Source organism: Crocodylus porosus, unplaced genomic scaffold (assembly GCF_001723895.1).
Source record: "Crocodylus porosus isolate Cpor-Errol unplaced genomic scaffold, CroPor_comp1, whole genome shotgun sequence".
NCBI classification, from domain to species: Eukaryota; Metazoa; Chordata; order Crocodylia; family Crocodylidae; genus Crocodylus; species Crocodylus porosus.
In genome coordinates this window covers 641,323-659,982 of record NW_017728936.1, presented here as the reverse complement: position 1 = coordinate 659,982, position 18,660 = coordinate 641,323, and the positions used below count along the sequence as shown (strand labels likewise).

Sequence of the window (18,660 nt, the reverse complement as noted above, 5' to 3'; positions counted from 1 at the left end):
CCTTTTTCTGTGTTTATGGTTTTCTCTCAACTAGCTTGCAAAAAGCCCATGTGCATAAGAGCAAGGGAAATAAGTGACATATGGGTTTTCAGTTTTTGCCAGAATTACTGTTCCCCCAGTAGAAAACAGAAGTGTGCAGAGGTTCAGACTTTCTTACAGAACAAAAATGTCTGTTCTGGGAGAAAAATAACCACCAAAGCAACCAAGGTTAAATTGCTCCTAGGAGAGTTTCTCCCAGGAGACTGAACATCTGCACACTTTTGCATAGCTTAACTCATCCTCAGGACTAGGAGGAGTGGAGCTGGGAAAAAGGCTCTTGTGCCTTCCCAAGACTGGGGTCACTGGTTTAGAGAAGAAATGGTTGGGGTAGTTGCTCCAACCTGTCCCATAGACCAGGAAGGAAGGTCAGGAGCAGCTGCCAGCTACTTCTAGCCTACTTCTCATCCCAGAGTTCCTGATGTGAAAAGTAGCCAGAGGCTTTGGTCCGGCCTCAAGGGGAGTATTGCGTCCAGTTCTGGGCACCACACTTTAAGAAGGATGTGGCCTGCCTTGAGAGGGTTTGGAGGAGGGCCACCCACTTGGTTGGAGGGCAGCAGGGGGAGGGGAGAGGCTGAGGAACCTGAACCTGTTCAGCCTCAGCAGGCGGAGGCTGAGGGGGGATTTGGTGGCTGCCTACAAACTCGTTAGAGGAGATCAGCAAGAAATAGGAAAGGTCCTATTCCCCTCAGCAGCACCTGTGGTGACAAGGAACAATGGCCAGAAGTTGCTGGAGAATAGGTTCAGGTTAGAGATTAGGAGGCACCATTTCACTGTTAGGGTGGCTAGGATCTAGAACCAGCTTCCTAGGGAAGTGGTCCTCGCTCCTACCTTGGGTAAATTCAGAAAAAGGTTGAATGAGCAGCTGTCTGGGGTTGTATGATCCCAGCGTGTGCTCCAACCGGGGGGAGGGGGGGGCCGTCAGACTAGATGATCTATTCAGGTCCCTTCTGACCCCTAACTACTATGAAACTGTGAAGCTTTGCTGTGCTGCTCCTTCTACTCTGCTGCCAAGCACCAGGAGCTGATAGAAGGGAGTGCTACACCCTGCTTGCTTCCCCATTCCCCTCCCCCTGCCACTCAGCTGAGCAGCAGGGGCAGTGATTGAGAAGCCAGCACAGCTGGCAGCCAGGCAAGCTCTGTTCTCAGCTCTCCCTTGCCTCCCCCTGCTGGCAATGTAGAAGCCAAAGGGGTCAGGAGTCCTGCTTGGAGAGAGCCTCCATACGCCCAGCTCCTGACCATGCTGGCTTTTCAGTCACTGCTTCTGCCACTCAACTGATATGGAGCAGTGTGGGGCGAAGCAGGCTGCTGTGCCCCTGTGGCAAGACACCTGGAGCCTTGCCACTTTTGTGAGTGCTCCCTCTGCTGCTGTTGACCTGGAGGAGAGCAAGCAGGGAACTACTCTGGGGAGAACTAGGAGGTTTCCCACCACAGGAGACTTGTCCTGCCAGTCAGCTGCTTGGCAGGATGGGAGGGGCATTCTCCTGCTTTTCTCAAGCTGCCAGTTGCCACGTGGTAGCCTACCCCCTTCCCCAGCAAGGGAGAGGACAGGCTTTCAATTAATGGATTCCCCTAAAGGTGGTCCAGGGAGCAGCCCTTTTGTACCCCCTGGCTGGAGAGCATGCCTGTGAAGCTCTCCATCCAAGGGGCTCGAGGAACTTCCATACAGTTCAGCTCTCTGGCTGTTTTTCTACCAGAAGAAATTGAATGTTGTTTTGAAAGTAAATGCCATTTTGAAAATCTGTCGTCTTTGTAGTTTCCTAGTGATAGTCAAGTTGGGTTTCTAACCATAGCACATATATTTTCATATAGGGGCATATAGGTGTTAAAGGTGTTCCTGTAAATATCTTACTGTTAAATAATCTTGAGCTCCCTTCAGCAGAACATGACTTGGTTATTGGGGAGTTGTTAGTGATGATAAACAATATGAGCACAAGAAGTACAGCATTTTAGAAGTGTCCAGCTCTCACAAATATATGTCACTTTTGAAAATGAGGGTTAACCTTCTAGGTGGCTTGGGCACTTTTTACAATTTTTACTCAAATAAGCTCTTAAGAATTTCAATCCATTTAGTACTTGAAAAACTTTTGCCTTTCTATTCCATATTAAATTCCTACCTTTTTGCTGCCACGCTGTTTTAACAATATATATCAACCAGTGTAGTGAAGACTTAAAAATGTCTTTTTGATCAGATATACTAACACCGCCTCTTTCCATTCTCTCTGTTCCCACTGCTGTCTGTAACTTCAAGTGAGTGCAGTAAGTATTAATATTTCTTGTTGCATGCTTTCTCACTTTGCTTTTTCCCTTGCTACTTTTAAATAATATTAAAAACAATCCAGTCCATAGTACCATTTCTGACTTAATGTTTTCCTGAGTCTTGAAATTTCAAGTTTTTACTCTTATCAAGTTGTTATTGGTAATTTAGTATGTGTACATCTTTTTGTAGTACCAAGCAAAGGATTAAACTACTAGCCATGTCCATTTATATATTTGGTCAACAAAATGATGGAAGTCCCCTATTTTCCGGTAACATACTACTATTTAAGAATATGTTTATTTATCCAAAATTTAATTGTTAGTCTGCAAAGCAATCAACATGGACATACATATTGCCATTTATTAAGTTTTGTATAAAACTTAGTATTGTTATTGAAGGATAAAGCAACAACTTGAGATGCACCTTTCATTTTGTATAATGGTGTCTGGAAATAAAGGATTTGTGCTCTGTGATGTTTGACATAGTTGCTCTCATTTGATTAAACTAATCATAGATAGTCACCATAGAGAACAAATTCGTGTTTTTTCTAACTCCCTGTGTGAATATTCTTCGATTTCCTGTTTCAGTTCCTGAGGCTCCAGATAGGCCTACTATCTCAACAGCATCTGAAACATCAGTCTATGTCACCTGGATCCCACGAGCAAATGGTGGCTCCCCTATCACTGCTTTTAAAGTAGAGTACAAGCGTATGAGTCGAAACAGTGATTGGCTAATTGCAGCTGATAATATCTCTCCATCTAAATTGTCAGTGGAAGTTCGTAACTTGGAGCCAGGTATTAAACTCTCTTTACACTCCCAGTAGTATATTTTGTTCCTTAATGATCATTCTTTTGTAAGGAAAAGCTGATCTGAATTTTTTTAAATATCAATCCAGTGGGTGATACTTGTTTAAGATTAAGATTACTAATTATGTAATAACAATTACATTTTAACCTGTAGTTGGCTTACCTTTAGTTGGGAATTCAAGTTACTCAGATTGAAGCTGATTTAGCTTTTTTTTTTTTTTTTTTAAAAGGAAATTGTTGGCCCCAATATTTTTCTTGCTGAGGTTTGCTAGTGATTGGTGTATACTTGCTTTAAGCTTTTCCATTGATTGTCATCTCTAGTAACAACTAGAGGTGCACTGATACATTGGTCCATACTATATCAGTACCGATAAAAGGAAAATTGACATTATTGGCAATTGGCTTTTTTTGGCTGATGTGGCCAATAATGTTGCTGGTAAATGTTGCATGCATGTGCACAGCTGCAGCATGCACTTGGCCAGCCTAGCAGCTTGGAGAGAAGCATGGGGCTGGTAAATCTGTTGGGAAGGGGTGAAGGAAGGAAAGGGGCCTGGTCAAGAATGGGGGCAAATCAAGGCCCCCACAGAAAGGGAGGGAGTGGGGCAGAGGGAGGCAGTGCTTGGGTGGGTCACGGGACACAGCCACAAGTGCCACATCTGGGGGATGCTCCTGCTGCTGTGTGCCCCCCGAAAGAGCCTGGTGTAGCTTCAAGGCCACAGTGGACAACCCACCCTCACCCCACACGCAGATCCAGGGGGAACTGCCTACCCCACCCCTGCACTCCCTGAATGAGCTGCTCGTGGCTCTGTCCCACGACCTGCCCCCAGCTGGGCAGTGCCTGCCCCCATCCCAGCCCTACTCCCTCCCTCATCATGGGGGCCTCCATCTGCCCACCCCTCCATGCCCCTCTCTCCCCCCCACAGACTTACCAGCTGGATGCTGTTTTCCAAGTGGCCAGGCTGCATATTAGCAATCAGATCAGAATTGGCCGATGTGGCTCGTTAATAATTGGCCATCAGTATTGACCCAAAAAATCTTTATTGGTACACCCAATAACAACTAAATTTACATAATGATTATAATGTGCTTCCCTGCACAATTCATTATTTGTTTGCTGGTTAGTACTATTGGGCTAAAGTACAAAAGAACATCAGTTACTATTAACTAGACAGAAGTGCAAGGATTTTTTATAAGTAAGCGAGGGGGGTACCAGTGTCTACAGTCTCCAGAATTGCAAGCAGACGGTTTTGTGAGATGTACTTGCCCAAATTGTAACAGATAATACTTGCTTAAGAAGGGAAAAATAACTAGTTCTTGCCTTCAGACAGAAAATTCCTTTTCAGTCTTTCAGAATAGCATGAAAGAATGTTGTACCATAGTTAAGCATCTAAAACCACTGAGATCTATTAATTAGCAAATAATTTTTAGAAACTCAGAGAATAGAGGCCTTTCTGTGTTATGTTTGAAATGCTTTTAAAGCCTTTTTTTAGTGTTTTTTTTGACTCACCTAATTTTCTCTCTCTGTCTTTGAAAGGGGTCATGTATAAGTTCCGTGTGATCGCTATTAACAATTACGGAGAAAGCCCACGAAGTGCAGCTTCTCGACCTTATCAAGTAGCTGGCTTTACCAACCGTTTCTCAAATCGCCCCATTGCAGGACCTCACATTGCCTACACTGAGGCAATCAGTGACACTCAAATTATGTTAAAATGGACTGTAAGTGCAACTAATTTTTCTCGTTTTGTACCTATGGATTGATTCTTGCTGCTTTGGCAATTCACTCTTACGCGGATAAAGAACAAAGCATTCAAGTTTAACAAAATAATTGACTATTTTGAGGATCATGGGTGATACAGGAAAAGAACACTCCACTTTCTTCTCTGTATATTTGACATTTTAAAACGTAGAATATGAATTTTCTTCTAATGGATGTTGATAGCAACAACCTTAAGTCTTCCAAAGAGTCAGAAGGTGCTATGTGATAGATTGCTATTAATATGTACACTCTAGGAAGTCCTAACCAAGTCTCAAATCCTATTTTCAACTCAAAATTTTCTGTGAGCTACGAATGATGAGGAAACAGCCAATAAGAATTCCATCTTGCAAAAAATTCCCCATTTCCTGTAATTTCATCTTTCTTAAATAAATACTTTAGCGTCCTTATTGAAATCCAGCATATGCAAGCAAAAAGTAACAATGTTTGTGAATTATAGAACACAAGGTATTTAGGATAATTTTAAACACGGAATCTTTAGTTCTACAATTTTCTAAACAAATCCAGCTGCAAAACGCAAAGAAAAAATATTTTAATCAGAATTCTATGATTTGAATTCAAAAGCTGTGAAATCCTGAAGTCGGTGTTATATGTGTACATTTAGCTCTGCATTACGTTCAGCTGTTGGAAGGATGACCACAATCTGTTTTCAAAATTCAGTGATTCTTATAAGACTTTATTCTCTTCTTAATTTCACTGATTTCATTATCATGATGGTCCTGGTTTAGCTTTATTGATTCAAGTGCTTTTGAAAATTATCTGAGTTTGCATTTTTAAAAATGACATTGCATGAAAGTGCCTTTCCCCACTGAATCATAAAGTTGGCACCAGATCCACATTCCTTCCTATGTTTCTTATGAGTGCCACAGCATGGGGCTCTTTTGTGCAATTCAGAATTGCAACAGTCCTTCCTCATTCTTTGGGACACATTGGATTGGGTAAGATGTGCTCTAACAATTCACAGCATTTTATTTGACTAGATGTTCTACTGTTTCACCGTAGCTGCAGCTATAGATGCAGCACATCTTCCTGCACTTCATTCTGTAAAAATTTATATGAAAAAAATCTATGCATTCTGAGAGGTTTGTTTTTTCTTTTTTTTTCCAACTTCATAATCCTCTGTCAAATCCACTATGATATTTTTCTAGCACTGGATGTCACTTAATTTACATAGAGTTGTTTTAGTTTTTAAACCTCATCTGGTTCAGTTGTAAGGATGTTCAAAGTAATATTTTAAAATGTTTTTATGGTAGGTAAGGTGTGTTGGGTAGGGAGGTTGTGCTTTTTGCGGGGAGTGAGGGAAGGGAGGAAGTATTATTCTTGTACTTTCAGTTCAAAGCGTCCGGGAAATTCAACCTTGGACAGGCTAGCACACAAAAATTATCTATCAAATTGGGCAGTTTCAGACACCTTACGACTTTGGAATGGAAAATGGGAATTGAATGAAAATTGTTATACCACAGGAAGTTCTGTGATTTTTTGCATCTGTTTCTGACTGAGGAAAATTTCTTTTGATGTTTAATATTGTTCAATCATCATAAAAACATCAGGTTTATTTTATAATGCATTATTTTGGTTCTCTTTTCTAGTACATTACTTCAAGTAACAACAATACGCCCATCCAAGGATTTTATATATATTACCGCCCAACAGACAGCGACAATGATAGCGATTACAAGAGGGATATTGTGGAAGGTATGGCATAGTATACACAAGTCTTTGTACACACCACAAAATTGGCCTTGAAAGCAGCTTAAATGCTCTGTTGCACCACTTTAATGGTGTTGCTGTTTGCACGTTCGGTGGCATACTCTGCTTTAAATGACTTTGGTATGTAGGAAGATAAAACACCTCCAAGGTGTTTTGGTTTGCTACCTGACAAAGAGCAACAGTACGTGGGGTTCTGGAAGCTGCCGTGTGCAGGGCTTGATGAGCCCCTGCGCAGCTCGGGCTGTGGGACCTGACAGCAGCCTATTCAGGCAGGCTCCGCTAAAGGAAAAAAAAAAAACAGCAAGCCTGAAGAGGCAGGTAAGGGTTGGGCTCCCACCCTCGTGTACACACCACAGGAGTTTAGCTCAGTTTAATTCTCCCTAAGTTGAAGCAGTGTTTTTAAAAACCCACCATTTCAATTTAGGGAGAACTAAACCAAATTAAGCCCCCTTGGCGTGTACATGCGTCCCAGGTGATTACAGATGGTACGCTAGTTACTTTTCAAGGAAAACGGCATATAGCCATGATGGGTGCATTGCATATTAATCTAAATTACTTTTCCCAAAATTATTTATTTGTTTATTCAACAAACTGCATGTCTTAACTACTTGGCCTCATTCTGTCCACACATGAGCTTTTTTCTCTTCCTTCTTTAAGTCGTGACTATACTGGAACTTAATGGGTTTAATTTTTACTCTTATATTCATCTAGTTATACCAGTAGCTACAATGAATTGTGTACTGAAAACATCCGATACAGATGAAAATGTATAAATTTAGGTTAATCTATTAGTATAGTAAAACACAGGTTTCCAAACATTTTCTTATTGCATACCCCCTTCCAGATTTACGTGCTGCCTGGGTACCCCTACTAGCATACATTTTATATTTTAACCCCTTAAATGCCAATTATTATAATGAAAATTAAATCCACCATTACGCAATTTCTCTCGCATACCCCCCAGAGATGTTTTTCATACCTCCAGAAGTACACATAACACAGTTTGGGAGCCCCTGTACTAAAGCATAGTAAGCTGACATGAATAAAATTTGAGTCAGTTTAAGTATATTTCCATTAGATGTTTATAATAGTTTAACTAAATGGATTGTGGATGGATGGATGGATGGATTGGAGCTTTCCAAAATAGATAAACCCTCTAGCTGTGCTTGCAAATTAGAAAACATTTTTCCAGTTACTTTGCTGTAGATGTTTAATTGCCTGTTATTTTGTAACATAGGGAATACATTCTGACCTTCAAATATTAGCTTGTTTGACAGCTTACCATGATTCATATTTTGCCTTTTAAACATGTTAACTGGGTAACCAAATGGTTCACTGGATCAGTCTGTGAATCTTTAGATTGTAACTTCTATGGAAGAAGTTATTACACATTTTTATACAAAAAATTAGGGAAAAATCTTTTTAATAGTCTGAATTAAATAAATTGAGGCCTTGTTCTGTTCAAGTGATGTGAGTGAGTTGTTCAGGTTTTTTTGCTGTTAACATAACAGGATCAAGGCATTATTTAGAAAATTGCTCCATACTTGACATAGACTGCACAGTATTGCAAGGTGACTTAAGCTTTAGCAAACTATAGAGCTGGAAAGATTTACTGTTTGTGTTGGGTGGATTGCTTAACAGAAGCTTATGCATTCAGCAGCGTTGTCTGTAGATATATTTTGGCTTTCTGGGACTTGCAACTTGTGTGTTTATAAATGTTAGGCACTGAGCAGTTAGTTAAGCAGGCTCCTCTGTGCTGTGAAATTTGCTTATTTCTGATTTTCAAGTTTATGCATACTGAAATCTTTGTAGCAGTCTGAAACGATTAGCAGCTGGTCTGTTGTGCCAAAGCCTGGAACTAAAATTTACATGGTGGAAACTTTAAACATTAAGCTTTTCTCTAAAATAGCTAAAGTTAGTCTCAATTAAAATATGAGCCTTTTTTTAAAAAAAAAAAATAGAATGTAGATGGAAACATATGATAATTAGTTTAGATGCTTTGTCTTTGGAATTAACTCCTACCCATTACAAATGACTAATGTGCCCTTATTTATCTTCCCTCAGTTAACCTCAAATTGATGTCTGATTTTTGACAGGGGAATTTATCTCGCAATGGCTCTGTCACTAGTAGAGGGGGGAAAAAAGGCTGTTGTGATGCTTTTGTTAGCTAACTAGTTGCCTGAGGCTTTCATTACCATTTCCTGGTAAGTCTTGTCTTCAGAGGAGAGACAAAAGCTTACAAAACGTTTTTCCCCTATTAAAATTGTCACAGACTACATGAATTTTATAAAACTGTTTGTGTTTGTATCGTGCGGCTCTCTAGAGCCTTCTCCTTTCAGCAGAAGTAAACTAAAACTTGTCCTCACGTGCTGAGATTTTTCCTTGTTGCTTGGATCCTGGAGATTGAATTTTAAACCTAAATTCAGTCTGATGTCAGTTGTTTAAATGTTTTTCCTTGCTAATGGTGCATGGAGAGCACAGTTAAAGTGCCCGTACTGATTCCAGTTCCACTAATGGTTTAAAGCGGAAACCTAAAACCTGGTGTAGTAATTACTGAAAGGAATGTTTGGGGGTGGTAGGAGAGAGGAGACAGGAGTAAGCCTTGGAAAAATGTGTGCTTTAGGGATAGGCCAATTCGAGCTTCAAGCAATATTTAAATAAGTTATTATTTGGGCCATCTGTTTAATTTAGCGTGCGTGTGATCTTCCACTTTAGTTGTGGATTTCATCTCCTGAATCTCTAAAGAAGGCAGTTTAAAGGATTTTTTCTTTGAGTCATAGTGTAAGTCACTATCTTTTCTAGGGTATTTTAGTTATGCAGCCATAGGATTTGTACCTTTGCTTTGATTGTGTTGAGCTAGAATGGAACTTGGTGCCACCCCTGCTGGTCAAGAGGACTTTATTTTTTTAATTAATGCTTAGATCAGTATGGTGGTGTGACAGTTTCTTAGAAACAGTGGAAACAGTTCAAGGTAGTATTTTCTAAGAAGGATTAGAAGTTCTCAAACAGTTAATTAAACTCACCAAAAAGGCCTGTTTATTAAAATTTGTCACGAGTCTGTGAAAGTCAAGACCGAGAGTGATTTATATTGGAGTGCTTGGTACTTCAGGAGGGAGTCTAAATGAAACTTTGTCTGGGAGCCAGAGTTGACAAAATCATTTTATTAGACTGGAATCCATGCCCTCGGAGATGAGCAGAATGAAAAAAGGCAGATCTGTTGTCTAAGGGTGTTTCCTGGGTAATTAATAAAATATATTAAACTACTTGTGGCTTCTACTACCTGAGAAGCCCAAGCATCAATTCAGGTCATTCTTTCCAGAGAAAACAGCCGTGTGTTTAATTGGGACTTCAGCATTTTTAGCTTTGAAGACACCTTGGTTTTCTTACAAAAACTGAGGTGGTATCACAGTGCTTTGACCAAATTCTGAACTGAAAGTTCATTTTCCCTACCTCGCCCTCTTGTTTCAGTGATATTTTTTTCCTCACTGCTTGCTCTAAACATTGTATTTTAAGCAGATGACATATTCCATTCCAGCAGTATGCACATCAGATGGATGAAGGAAATGTTACGGATAGTATCTGATTAATTTATTAAGTGTTTTTGACTCCTTAAGGAAAAAAAATATACTAGTAATTCTAAATGTAAAACATGAAGAACAATATATCCTCAAAAGAAAAGCTCTGTGGAAGCGAGAGCTTTTATTTTTGTGGGAAATTCTGCCATTTTAAAATTTCCCATAAATAAAGTTTCCAGAAACATGTATGGATGCATTCTATTCCAAAACATGTCAAAATTGAAGATTACAGTTTTGTTAAACCCTTTTCTCATTTTTATTTTTCTCCCCAAAACAACATTTTTATCAAAACTGACACATTCTTCGCTCAGGTAGAATATTATAAAGATAATATTCCTTCTGTACTACAAAGCAAAACTGCAACAACTGGATGTTTTTTCTTTGCCAAAAGAAGAGAGCCAGAAGCTGTATTTTCTTCTGTGACTTAAGGGGTACACTGCCACAACCACACACTTGCATGCATTTAGTTCTGTCTTATGTCCAACAAGAAAACAAGTTAAAATTCCTCTCTTTTTCTAGGTACAAAACAATGGCATTTGATAAATCATCTGCAACCAGAAACATCTTATGATATTAAAATGCAGTGTTATAACGAAGGTGGAGAGAGTGAGTACAGCAACGTGATGATCTGTGAAACGAAAGGTGAGGAGGCAGTGCCTCTATATATCTCCGAGATAAAATTACTGAATTACATTACCATGTAATATACGTTTCCTTATCTCTTAAATATTTCTTTCTAAACCTGGTAGGCTAGAATCTGTTTTGCAAACATTAAATATAGTTAGCTCACTTAAAACCTTGGCGGCAGCACCTGGTGATCAAAAGCTTAGTCCTAGAAAATTAATAATTGCAGGTCAGTGATTCTTTGAAGAGTATGAGCTATCTGCAATACAGTATGCATGTGGTGTGCTAACTAACTGTTAAGTATGTAATTGATGTGATGGTGTCTTTTGCTTTTCTGAAATCATTTTGACTTCCTGCTGTTTTTCTGGAACCAGGTAAGATTTCTATCTGACTCTTAATACTTTCTTAAAGAACGAAATTTTAGAAAAGTAGGTCATCTGGCAATGGCTGGTTGGTAGAAATGAACAGTGTGGTTTTTCCTGACCTCAAAAGTGGAAAATTTTGTGTGTGTTGGGAGCTGACATTTTTTTCTGTGTTGGAAATTTGGTGCAGTCTCTCGTAATGCTTAGGTTCACTTGCTCATTGGAAGTGTCATGTGGCTTAAATGAGTGTGCTAGGTAGGTGGATAATCAGCATTTTCCAAGGAAAATAATTGTTTGTAGTATCCAACCTCATCAGTGTGTATAAAATATATTGAAAACATTGAATATATTTTCAGTCAGATATTTTTATCTACAAGATATTGGAGCACTAAGTTCCAATGTTTCTGAATTTGTGAACTGAATGTATCTGATTTAATTGGAAGTATATAAACCTATGGAATACCTCTTCCACAGACTTCTTGTTCCCAGTTGTGTTCATAAGAAAATGTATGTCTCTTTCAATTAGTGAAGCGCACACCTGGAGCCTCAGAATATCCAGTGAAAGACCTGAGTACACCACCTAATTCTCTTGTTCATGGTGCTGGGAGCAATGCCGGTCCATCAAATGGCCCTGTTCGGAGCAGTGACATGCTGTATCTGATTGTGGGCTGTGTCCTTGGAGTGATGGTCCTTATTCTCATAGTTTTTATTGCCATGTGTCTATGGAAGAATCGTCAACAAACCACCATGCAGAGTAAGTTATTCTTGGTTTTCTTTTCTGTAAATATAATGTGTGTGTATATTATCAGACTAAAATTAGAGCAAATTCAGATTTTAAGTACTATAAATGAGGAAAGATTCATCCTCTTTCATGATAAGCTGGGATTTGATTAGGAATGCAAATGGAAGTTTCAGTTCCTGTTGAAAAACAGTGAAGACTATTTGTGACTGTTCTCTGTTTCTCTGTATTGAGACTCGTACAAACTACTGTTCACTGTTGGATTACTTCACTTTTAGAGTGCCATTCTGTGGATCAATTAATACCCTGAACAAGCAAAGAGCCTTAGGCTTATGTTTACCCTTAAGCACAAGGACAGTCTCCTTAAATTTAAGTGTTAGTACTCACTTAATATTCATCACTCGATTAACACATGTTCCTAGATACAAGCATAAACCCCATATTTTGTCTATCTCTTACTTTTTTCTGGAACAACAGATATTCTGTAGCACATTAATAAAAGCAAAGAAAAGAAGAAAGAAAGGAGGGAAAAAAGAACCCCCCCCCCCCAAAGGATAACCATGGTGTTGGCCAGTATTCTCCATGCCAGCAAAATTGTGTTTGATCTCTAAAGCTGTGGGAGGGCAGTTAATAAGCAAAACCTGCCAGTTCCCAACTAGGAACATTCTGTAAAGTACTTTCAAATACTTGACTTCTGTAAAGTGCTGAATGGATAAGATGAAATTCTGTTCCCAGAAAAATAGTCTGATCTATCTGAATCATACATTAAATTATTACCTCTTTTCTGGTACATTAACTCGCTTTGTTTCTACAGTTTGCAGTTATTTTTAAATGTGATTCTTAATTCCCTTCAACAACTCAAACTTGTACAAAACTTCTTGTAGAATAAGGCAGAAGGGTTTTTTTGGTTTTGTTTTTAATTTACTCCAGATTTGTTTTGTGTGAAACGTTAGACAGAGTAAGCTAAACAGTCTCCACTATGCACCTGTTGATCAAGCAAATGATTCTGTTTTAAAATACTGTTTTTAGTGATCAGAATCTTCAGTGATAATAAATAAGTACTACAGCTTGGGGGGTAATAGAGAGCCTGGAAAGGGGTTTATGGTTTTACTTTGTCCCTGAGATGCTCCTCCAACTTTGCTTGTAATAAAGAATTATTTTTTTATTTGATTATCTTATACTAAATATGTAGCAACATTTTGCTAACAATGTATTCTAATTGTCACTGTATCTCCCTTCACAGAGTATGACCCTCCTAGTTACCTCTACCAAGGGGCAGATATGAATGGGCAAATGAATGAGTATACTACGTTGCCAGGCACAAGTCGTGTCAATGGCAGCATACGTGGAAACTTCATTGGCAACGGTAGCCTCAATAATGGCTGTCCACACATCCATCATAAGGTTTCTAATGGAGTTAATGGGATCATGAATGGAGGAGCTGGACTTTACCCAGGGCACACTAACTCCCTTTCCAGGACACACATGGATTATGATCACCCCCACCATTTAGTAAATGTAAGAGACCTTTCACTGATAATGTACATCCTACTTCTTACCTTAGAATGTATTCAAGCTGTAGAAGGAAACTTAGGCTAGTCAGATCAATTGCAAGTCCCATAATAAGTGTTAAGTCCCCCTTACACCAACTTTGAGAGTAAAATTTAAAGGCTGTCCACAGCCAGGGCCCTACTGGTGTGCCTACTCCCCCCCACCCCATTGACCCCCCCCGCCCCTATAGCTCTGCCAGAGGGTACCCCCAGCTTCTAGGGCTATAGAGCCAGGGACCCAGGCCCACAGTCCCCTGCCCCTGACAGAAGGCAGTGGCTACTGCAGTGGTGCATAGCTTGGCTCCCGCCCCTGCTGCCTGCCTGCTGTGGGCTCTGGTGGAGCGGGGCTGGCTCTGTGCCACAGTGTGCACTCCTGGAGGGCAGGGGGAACCCACACCCCCAAGATCTGTGCACAGGGCAGGTACATGCTGCAGGCTCGGGCTCCCGCCCTGCTGCCCTACCCTGGGGCCTCAGCCCAGCCGATGTGACCTGGCACTGCAGGGCATAGTGCAGCTTGCAACTGCAAGCTATGCAGTGCCCTGGCAACATGATCCCCTATGCACAGAGCTGCAGCAAGGGGACAACCCATGGTCCCCCGTGCCTGCAGGGCCCCGATTACCAGGACAATGCAGAGCTCACAGCTGCAAACAGCTTTCCTGTGTGGTCCCACTGCTCTGCAGCACCAGTTCACACCTATTGGCTTGGGAGGGCATCAGGGTAAGAGTCCAAGCCTGCAGCATGTACCTCCCTCCCCCATCCCTACCTCATGCACAGATCGGGGGGCACAGGTTTCCCCCCTTCTCCCCAGGAGTCAGCCCCACCCCTGCACAAGCCACCAGTGGTCCATTGAAGCCCCAGGCCCCAAACCCCACATGCTGCCCAGCGGGGCAACAGCTGCAGCCCTGCCCAACTCCCTCCCTCCCTTTCGGGGTCTCGTATCTCCACCCCACTTACCTGCGGGAGCTGCTCTTTAGGCTGCCTGGCAGCCGTGTGCATGTCCATGCACATGGTGCCTCCTGCCTGACTGCCCTCTTCTTGCTGCCCCCAGCCCCTTGCTGGAACTCTGCCCGCCTGCAGGGGGCTCGCTGCAAACCTGCAAAAATCTACGGGCTTCTCTGCTACGAAGAGAAATCCGTGTTTTACTCCAGTAAGGGTGGGAAACCCACATTTTACTCCGTTTTTCCATGGGAAACGGAAAACCCAGATCCCTACTTATGACCTAGACATAAATAACTTTATTTACTTTGTGGTTTCATCTTTTCAGATTTTGCAAGAGGGGTATAAAATGTTGGGAAATGTGCAATAATAGTTTGTGATACTGAACTGTACATATGATAATTACTTCATCTTTGAGGTGAATAGATTTAGCTGTGCTCTGTTTATCCAACTCTTTTCCTCCACCTGTTTCAGATCTGTAACTTTAAGCACTGCTTTTAATTATACCACAGTGTGCACAGAGCTGGGAGTTCATAAAATAAACTGTGCCTCTGGCCTTGAAATACGACAACATAATAAGTCTGCTTTTCTGAGTCCCTTGTTTGCGACTTCAGAGACTCAGACGAATTTCTTGAAGTAAAAAAATGGCCTGAGACTGTGACCCAGCCTTTGTGTGTCATGGAAAAGTACTTAATTTGTGTCTCATTTCCAAGAGAGGATAATGATTTCAATATTGTCTATGGAAACAGGCAGCTTGCACTCAAATTTTACTAATTTTTTGTCACCAGTCCTACTCAAAATTGTGAACATTGCCGAAGAAAACTGAAGGAAAAAGTTCAAAAAGTCTGAGTAACACATGCTGTTTCTAGAGGGAAAGCTGGGGCTATTGTTTGCTTTGGTAATTGAACACAAGTACTTCATTTTATTGAACAACAAATCGCCACTTGTACAGTAGTTGCCACTTCAGATAACTTGAGCTTTGAGTCTGGGCCATTCAGCTTATCACATGGTTTACTTTTTGTGCCAACCTTAACTAATAAGTGCATTTCTTTGCTTTTCCTTGAAGGCCAATTTTTTTTTTTGTTCTAAAACTAGCCAACCTAATCATGGGGAGAATATCAGAATGATAGTTTGGTTCAGATAAGCTCTCAAAAATATGTGCTTCTCCAACCACTTGATACTGCAAAGCTGGTTTGTAGGTACTACAGCTGGATTCTTTTTACTGTATTCAATCTTGTAATTGTTACTTTGGGACTTATGCTTCTAGATACAGATTGGAAAATCCAAACACCTGATTTTTAGCTTAAGCTTGCATATAGTGTAAATTGACAGAGACCTATACTGCCAGTAAATACAACTAGGAATGGTACTGAGAACATCTGAAGGACTGTCTCCTCAGTTGAGATGCTGTTGATGGCTACTAAGGAAGGGAATCAGCAACTGAATCCAGTTCCATGCAACAAAGAAAACTCGTTGCATGACCATAGCAGGGGAACTGGATGTCCTGACTCCTTGGAATTTCTATTATTATTTCAGTGATTGGAGTAGTGAAGAAAATAAATTGGTGGGGGAAGGTGAAAGACTTTAGAACGAGTAGCCTCCAAGGTCCACATATGAGAGCATACAGGTCAGCAAAAAGTAGTGCCTGTTTCAAAGATATGCAAGAACAAGGAGTGCTGGAGAAGAAGCATTTTTCCAAGCAGCTCCGATCTCAAAGGGCCAAATGAGTTTTCCCAAACCCGCTCCCCTTATGAAAATACAGAATTATAGCACAACTGTATAGCACCATTTTCAAATGGTTCTCACATCAGTGTCCACCCAGTATTTGACAATGAGGTATGTGTTAATCTGGGCATTTTACGTACTTGCAGTGGGCCCCCTCAGCCAAAACCAACAACACAAAATCCCTCTCACTCCAGGCTCATTGCTGGCTAAGGAATTACCCCATCTGTAAAAATAAAAAAAGTGTTTCAAAAATCAGTTTAGTGAAGTAAACTGATCTAATCGCAGTAATGACAGGAAAGTGGGATGGGTTTCTGTTGTGACTCATGTGCTCTGCATGTTTAAAACTCTGTCTCCCCAAGCAGGCAGAGTTCTCTAACAAACAGGAATTTGCTTTCATGTCTGTCATCAGTATTAAACATATTTACAGTGTGTTTATTAAATTAAATGTGGGCATATTGGGATAAAAGCAAGCCAGGGAAATTACTACATACTTGTCTAAGCTACAGTTATTTACTTTTCTCGCGTGCTGGCAGAAGACTGTACTGTGACTGTGTATAATACAAGCTCAATATTGCCATGCCACATGACAAAATGCAGAAGATTGATAAAGTGATTAAGATTTCAAGCTGAAAGGAAAGGTCCTGAAGATAAACATACATTTAGTTGTATGTTCATTTATCATAGAGTGCATCTTGCATGCCTGTGTTGCAGTTGATTTCTGAGCTTTTCTTTTTTCTTTCTTTCAGGGTGGAATGTACACAGCAGTGCCTCAGGTCGACCCTTCTGAGTGCATCAACTGTCGAAATTGTCGGAACAATAACAGGTAACTTAGAGCTCATCTTCAGAGACCTGTACGAAGTGCAACCATCGCAGCATGTCTGTGAGGGGAAATCGCACATTATCCTGTTTTACGGATTGGAAAGCGGAATCGGGTAGATTCTTGGCCAGTGGCACAAAGGAGGTCAGCGTGAGTGTGCATTCGGCAGATGGCTCCGAAAGTGAGATGAGAAATGAAGTAGATTGATTCATAGATTGCGAGGCCGGAAGGGACCTCAGAAGCTTATTGGGTCCAGCCCCCTGCACCAGGCAGGAAAAATAACTGTGGGTCAGGTGACCCCAGCAAGGTGACCGTCCAGTCTCCTCTTGAAGATTTCCAGGGTAGGTGATTGCACCACCTCTGGAGGGAGCTTATTCCATAGTCTGGACACCCTGACTGAAGAAGTTTTTTCCTAATGTTGAGCCTGAATTGATCTTCCAGGAGTTTGTGGCTATTATTCTTGGCTTTCCCCTTGGGTGTCCTGGTGAACAGTTGCTCACCACACCCTTGATGTACTCCCCTAGTGTGGTGATAAGCTGCCACCAAGTCCCCTCAGCTTTCTTTTCCTCAGGCTGAAGAGTCTGAGATCCCTCAGCCTTTCCTCGTGTGGTTTGCCTTTTAAGACTCTGATCATACAGATGGCTCTTTGGACTCTTTCAAGCTTGTCCACGTCTTCATTTAAAGCGTGGTGCCCAGAACTGGACACAGTACTCCAACTGTGGTTTCACGAGTGCTGAGTAGAGTGGAAGAATCACCTCCTCGGCTTTGCTGTAGATGCATCAATTAATGCATGCCAGAGTATTATTTGGGCTACTGGCTACAGCATCGCACTGCCGGCTCATATTCATGTTGTGGAGAAAATCAACTTGGTGTTAAGTCTCTTGGACCTCCTCTTGTTCAAATCATTAGTGTAAACCTCTTTGTTTTTGTTGGGCTTGGACAAATGAGTCATTCAGTTTTGACCTTTTTCCTCCATGATCCCTTCAGTTTTGTGCAATAGTGTGTGCTCTGCTATATTACAGATCTCATTTCAAAACTGAACAGTTAAAAGGCTAATTGGTCCTATAGTATTTTCATGGTAAGGACCTTGTTACACTAAGTGCAAGTTGTATTTAGGTCATAGTAAGCATTAATATGACTTGGAAAGTTTTCTTAGAAGTCACACATTAATGCTTCCTACAATTTAAGGCTGTTTGTACACACCACGGGTTTTAATTCAGTTTAGTTCTCCCTAAATGAAATGGTGGGTTTTTGAAAACACCACTTCAATTTAGGGAGTATTAAACCAAAGTAAACCTCTGTGGCGTGTACACAAAGGTTGGGGTCCTGATCCTTACCTGCTTCTTCGGCAGCAGGGGAAGGTGCGAGCTGCCAATGGGCCGATGGGTCCCAGAGCTGCGTGGGGGCCTCCCAGGCAGCACCCGGACCAGGCAGTCCTGGATGGTGCTGTAGCCATCTAGGGAAGCACCAACACCCCGCAGCCACTGGGGGGAAGCACCGAGCCCCCGCGCAGCTCATGTGGGGAGGAGAGGAAAAAAAAGATCAGGCTTGCTTCTTTTTTTTTCTCTTCAGTGGAGCCTGCCTGCATGGGCTGCCACCAGGTCCCACAGCTGCTGAATTGCACAGGGCCCACCAAGCCCTGAGCATGTCTGCTTCCAGTGCCCTGTTGCACTTTTTTAGGTAGCAAACTAAAACACCTTGGAGGTGCTTTATCTTGCTACATACCAAACACACTCAGGTAGGCTC

The 18,660-nt window shown here is 41.3% G+C and overlaps 1 protein-coding gene across 4 annotated transcripts in view; it reads left to right on the top strand.

The window, feature by feature from the left end:
• CDON (cell adhesion associated, oncogene regulated) overlaps positions 1-18,660 on the top strand; it is a 134,003-nt gene that overhangs the window by 104,002 nt on the left and 11,341 nt on the right. For 3 of the 4 annotated variants that reach the window (XM_019546948.1, XM_019546946.1, XM_019546947.1), the window contains exons 12-19: positions 2,884-3,090; positions 4,637-4,818; positions 6,466-6,571; positions 10,681-10,803; positions 11,674-11,901; positions 13,130-13,404; positions 13,557-13,559; positions 16,844-16,920. In XM_019546948.1, coding sequence (XP_019402493.1) covers positions 2,884-3,090; positions 4,637-4,818; positions 6,466-6,571; positions 10,681-10,803; positions 11,674-11,901; positions 13,130-13,404; positions 13,557-13,559; positions 16,844-16,920 — 1,201 coding nt within the window. The remainder of the gene's footprint in view (positions 1-2,883; positions 3,091-4,636; positions 4,819-6,465; positions 6,572-10,680; positions 10,804-11,673; positions 11,902-13,129; positions 13,405-13,556; positions 13,560-16,843; positions 16,921-18,660) is intronic. The other variant, XM_019546949.1, reaches the window with a different exon arrangement.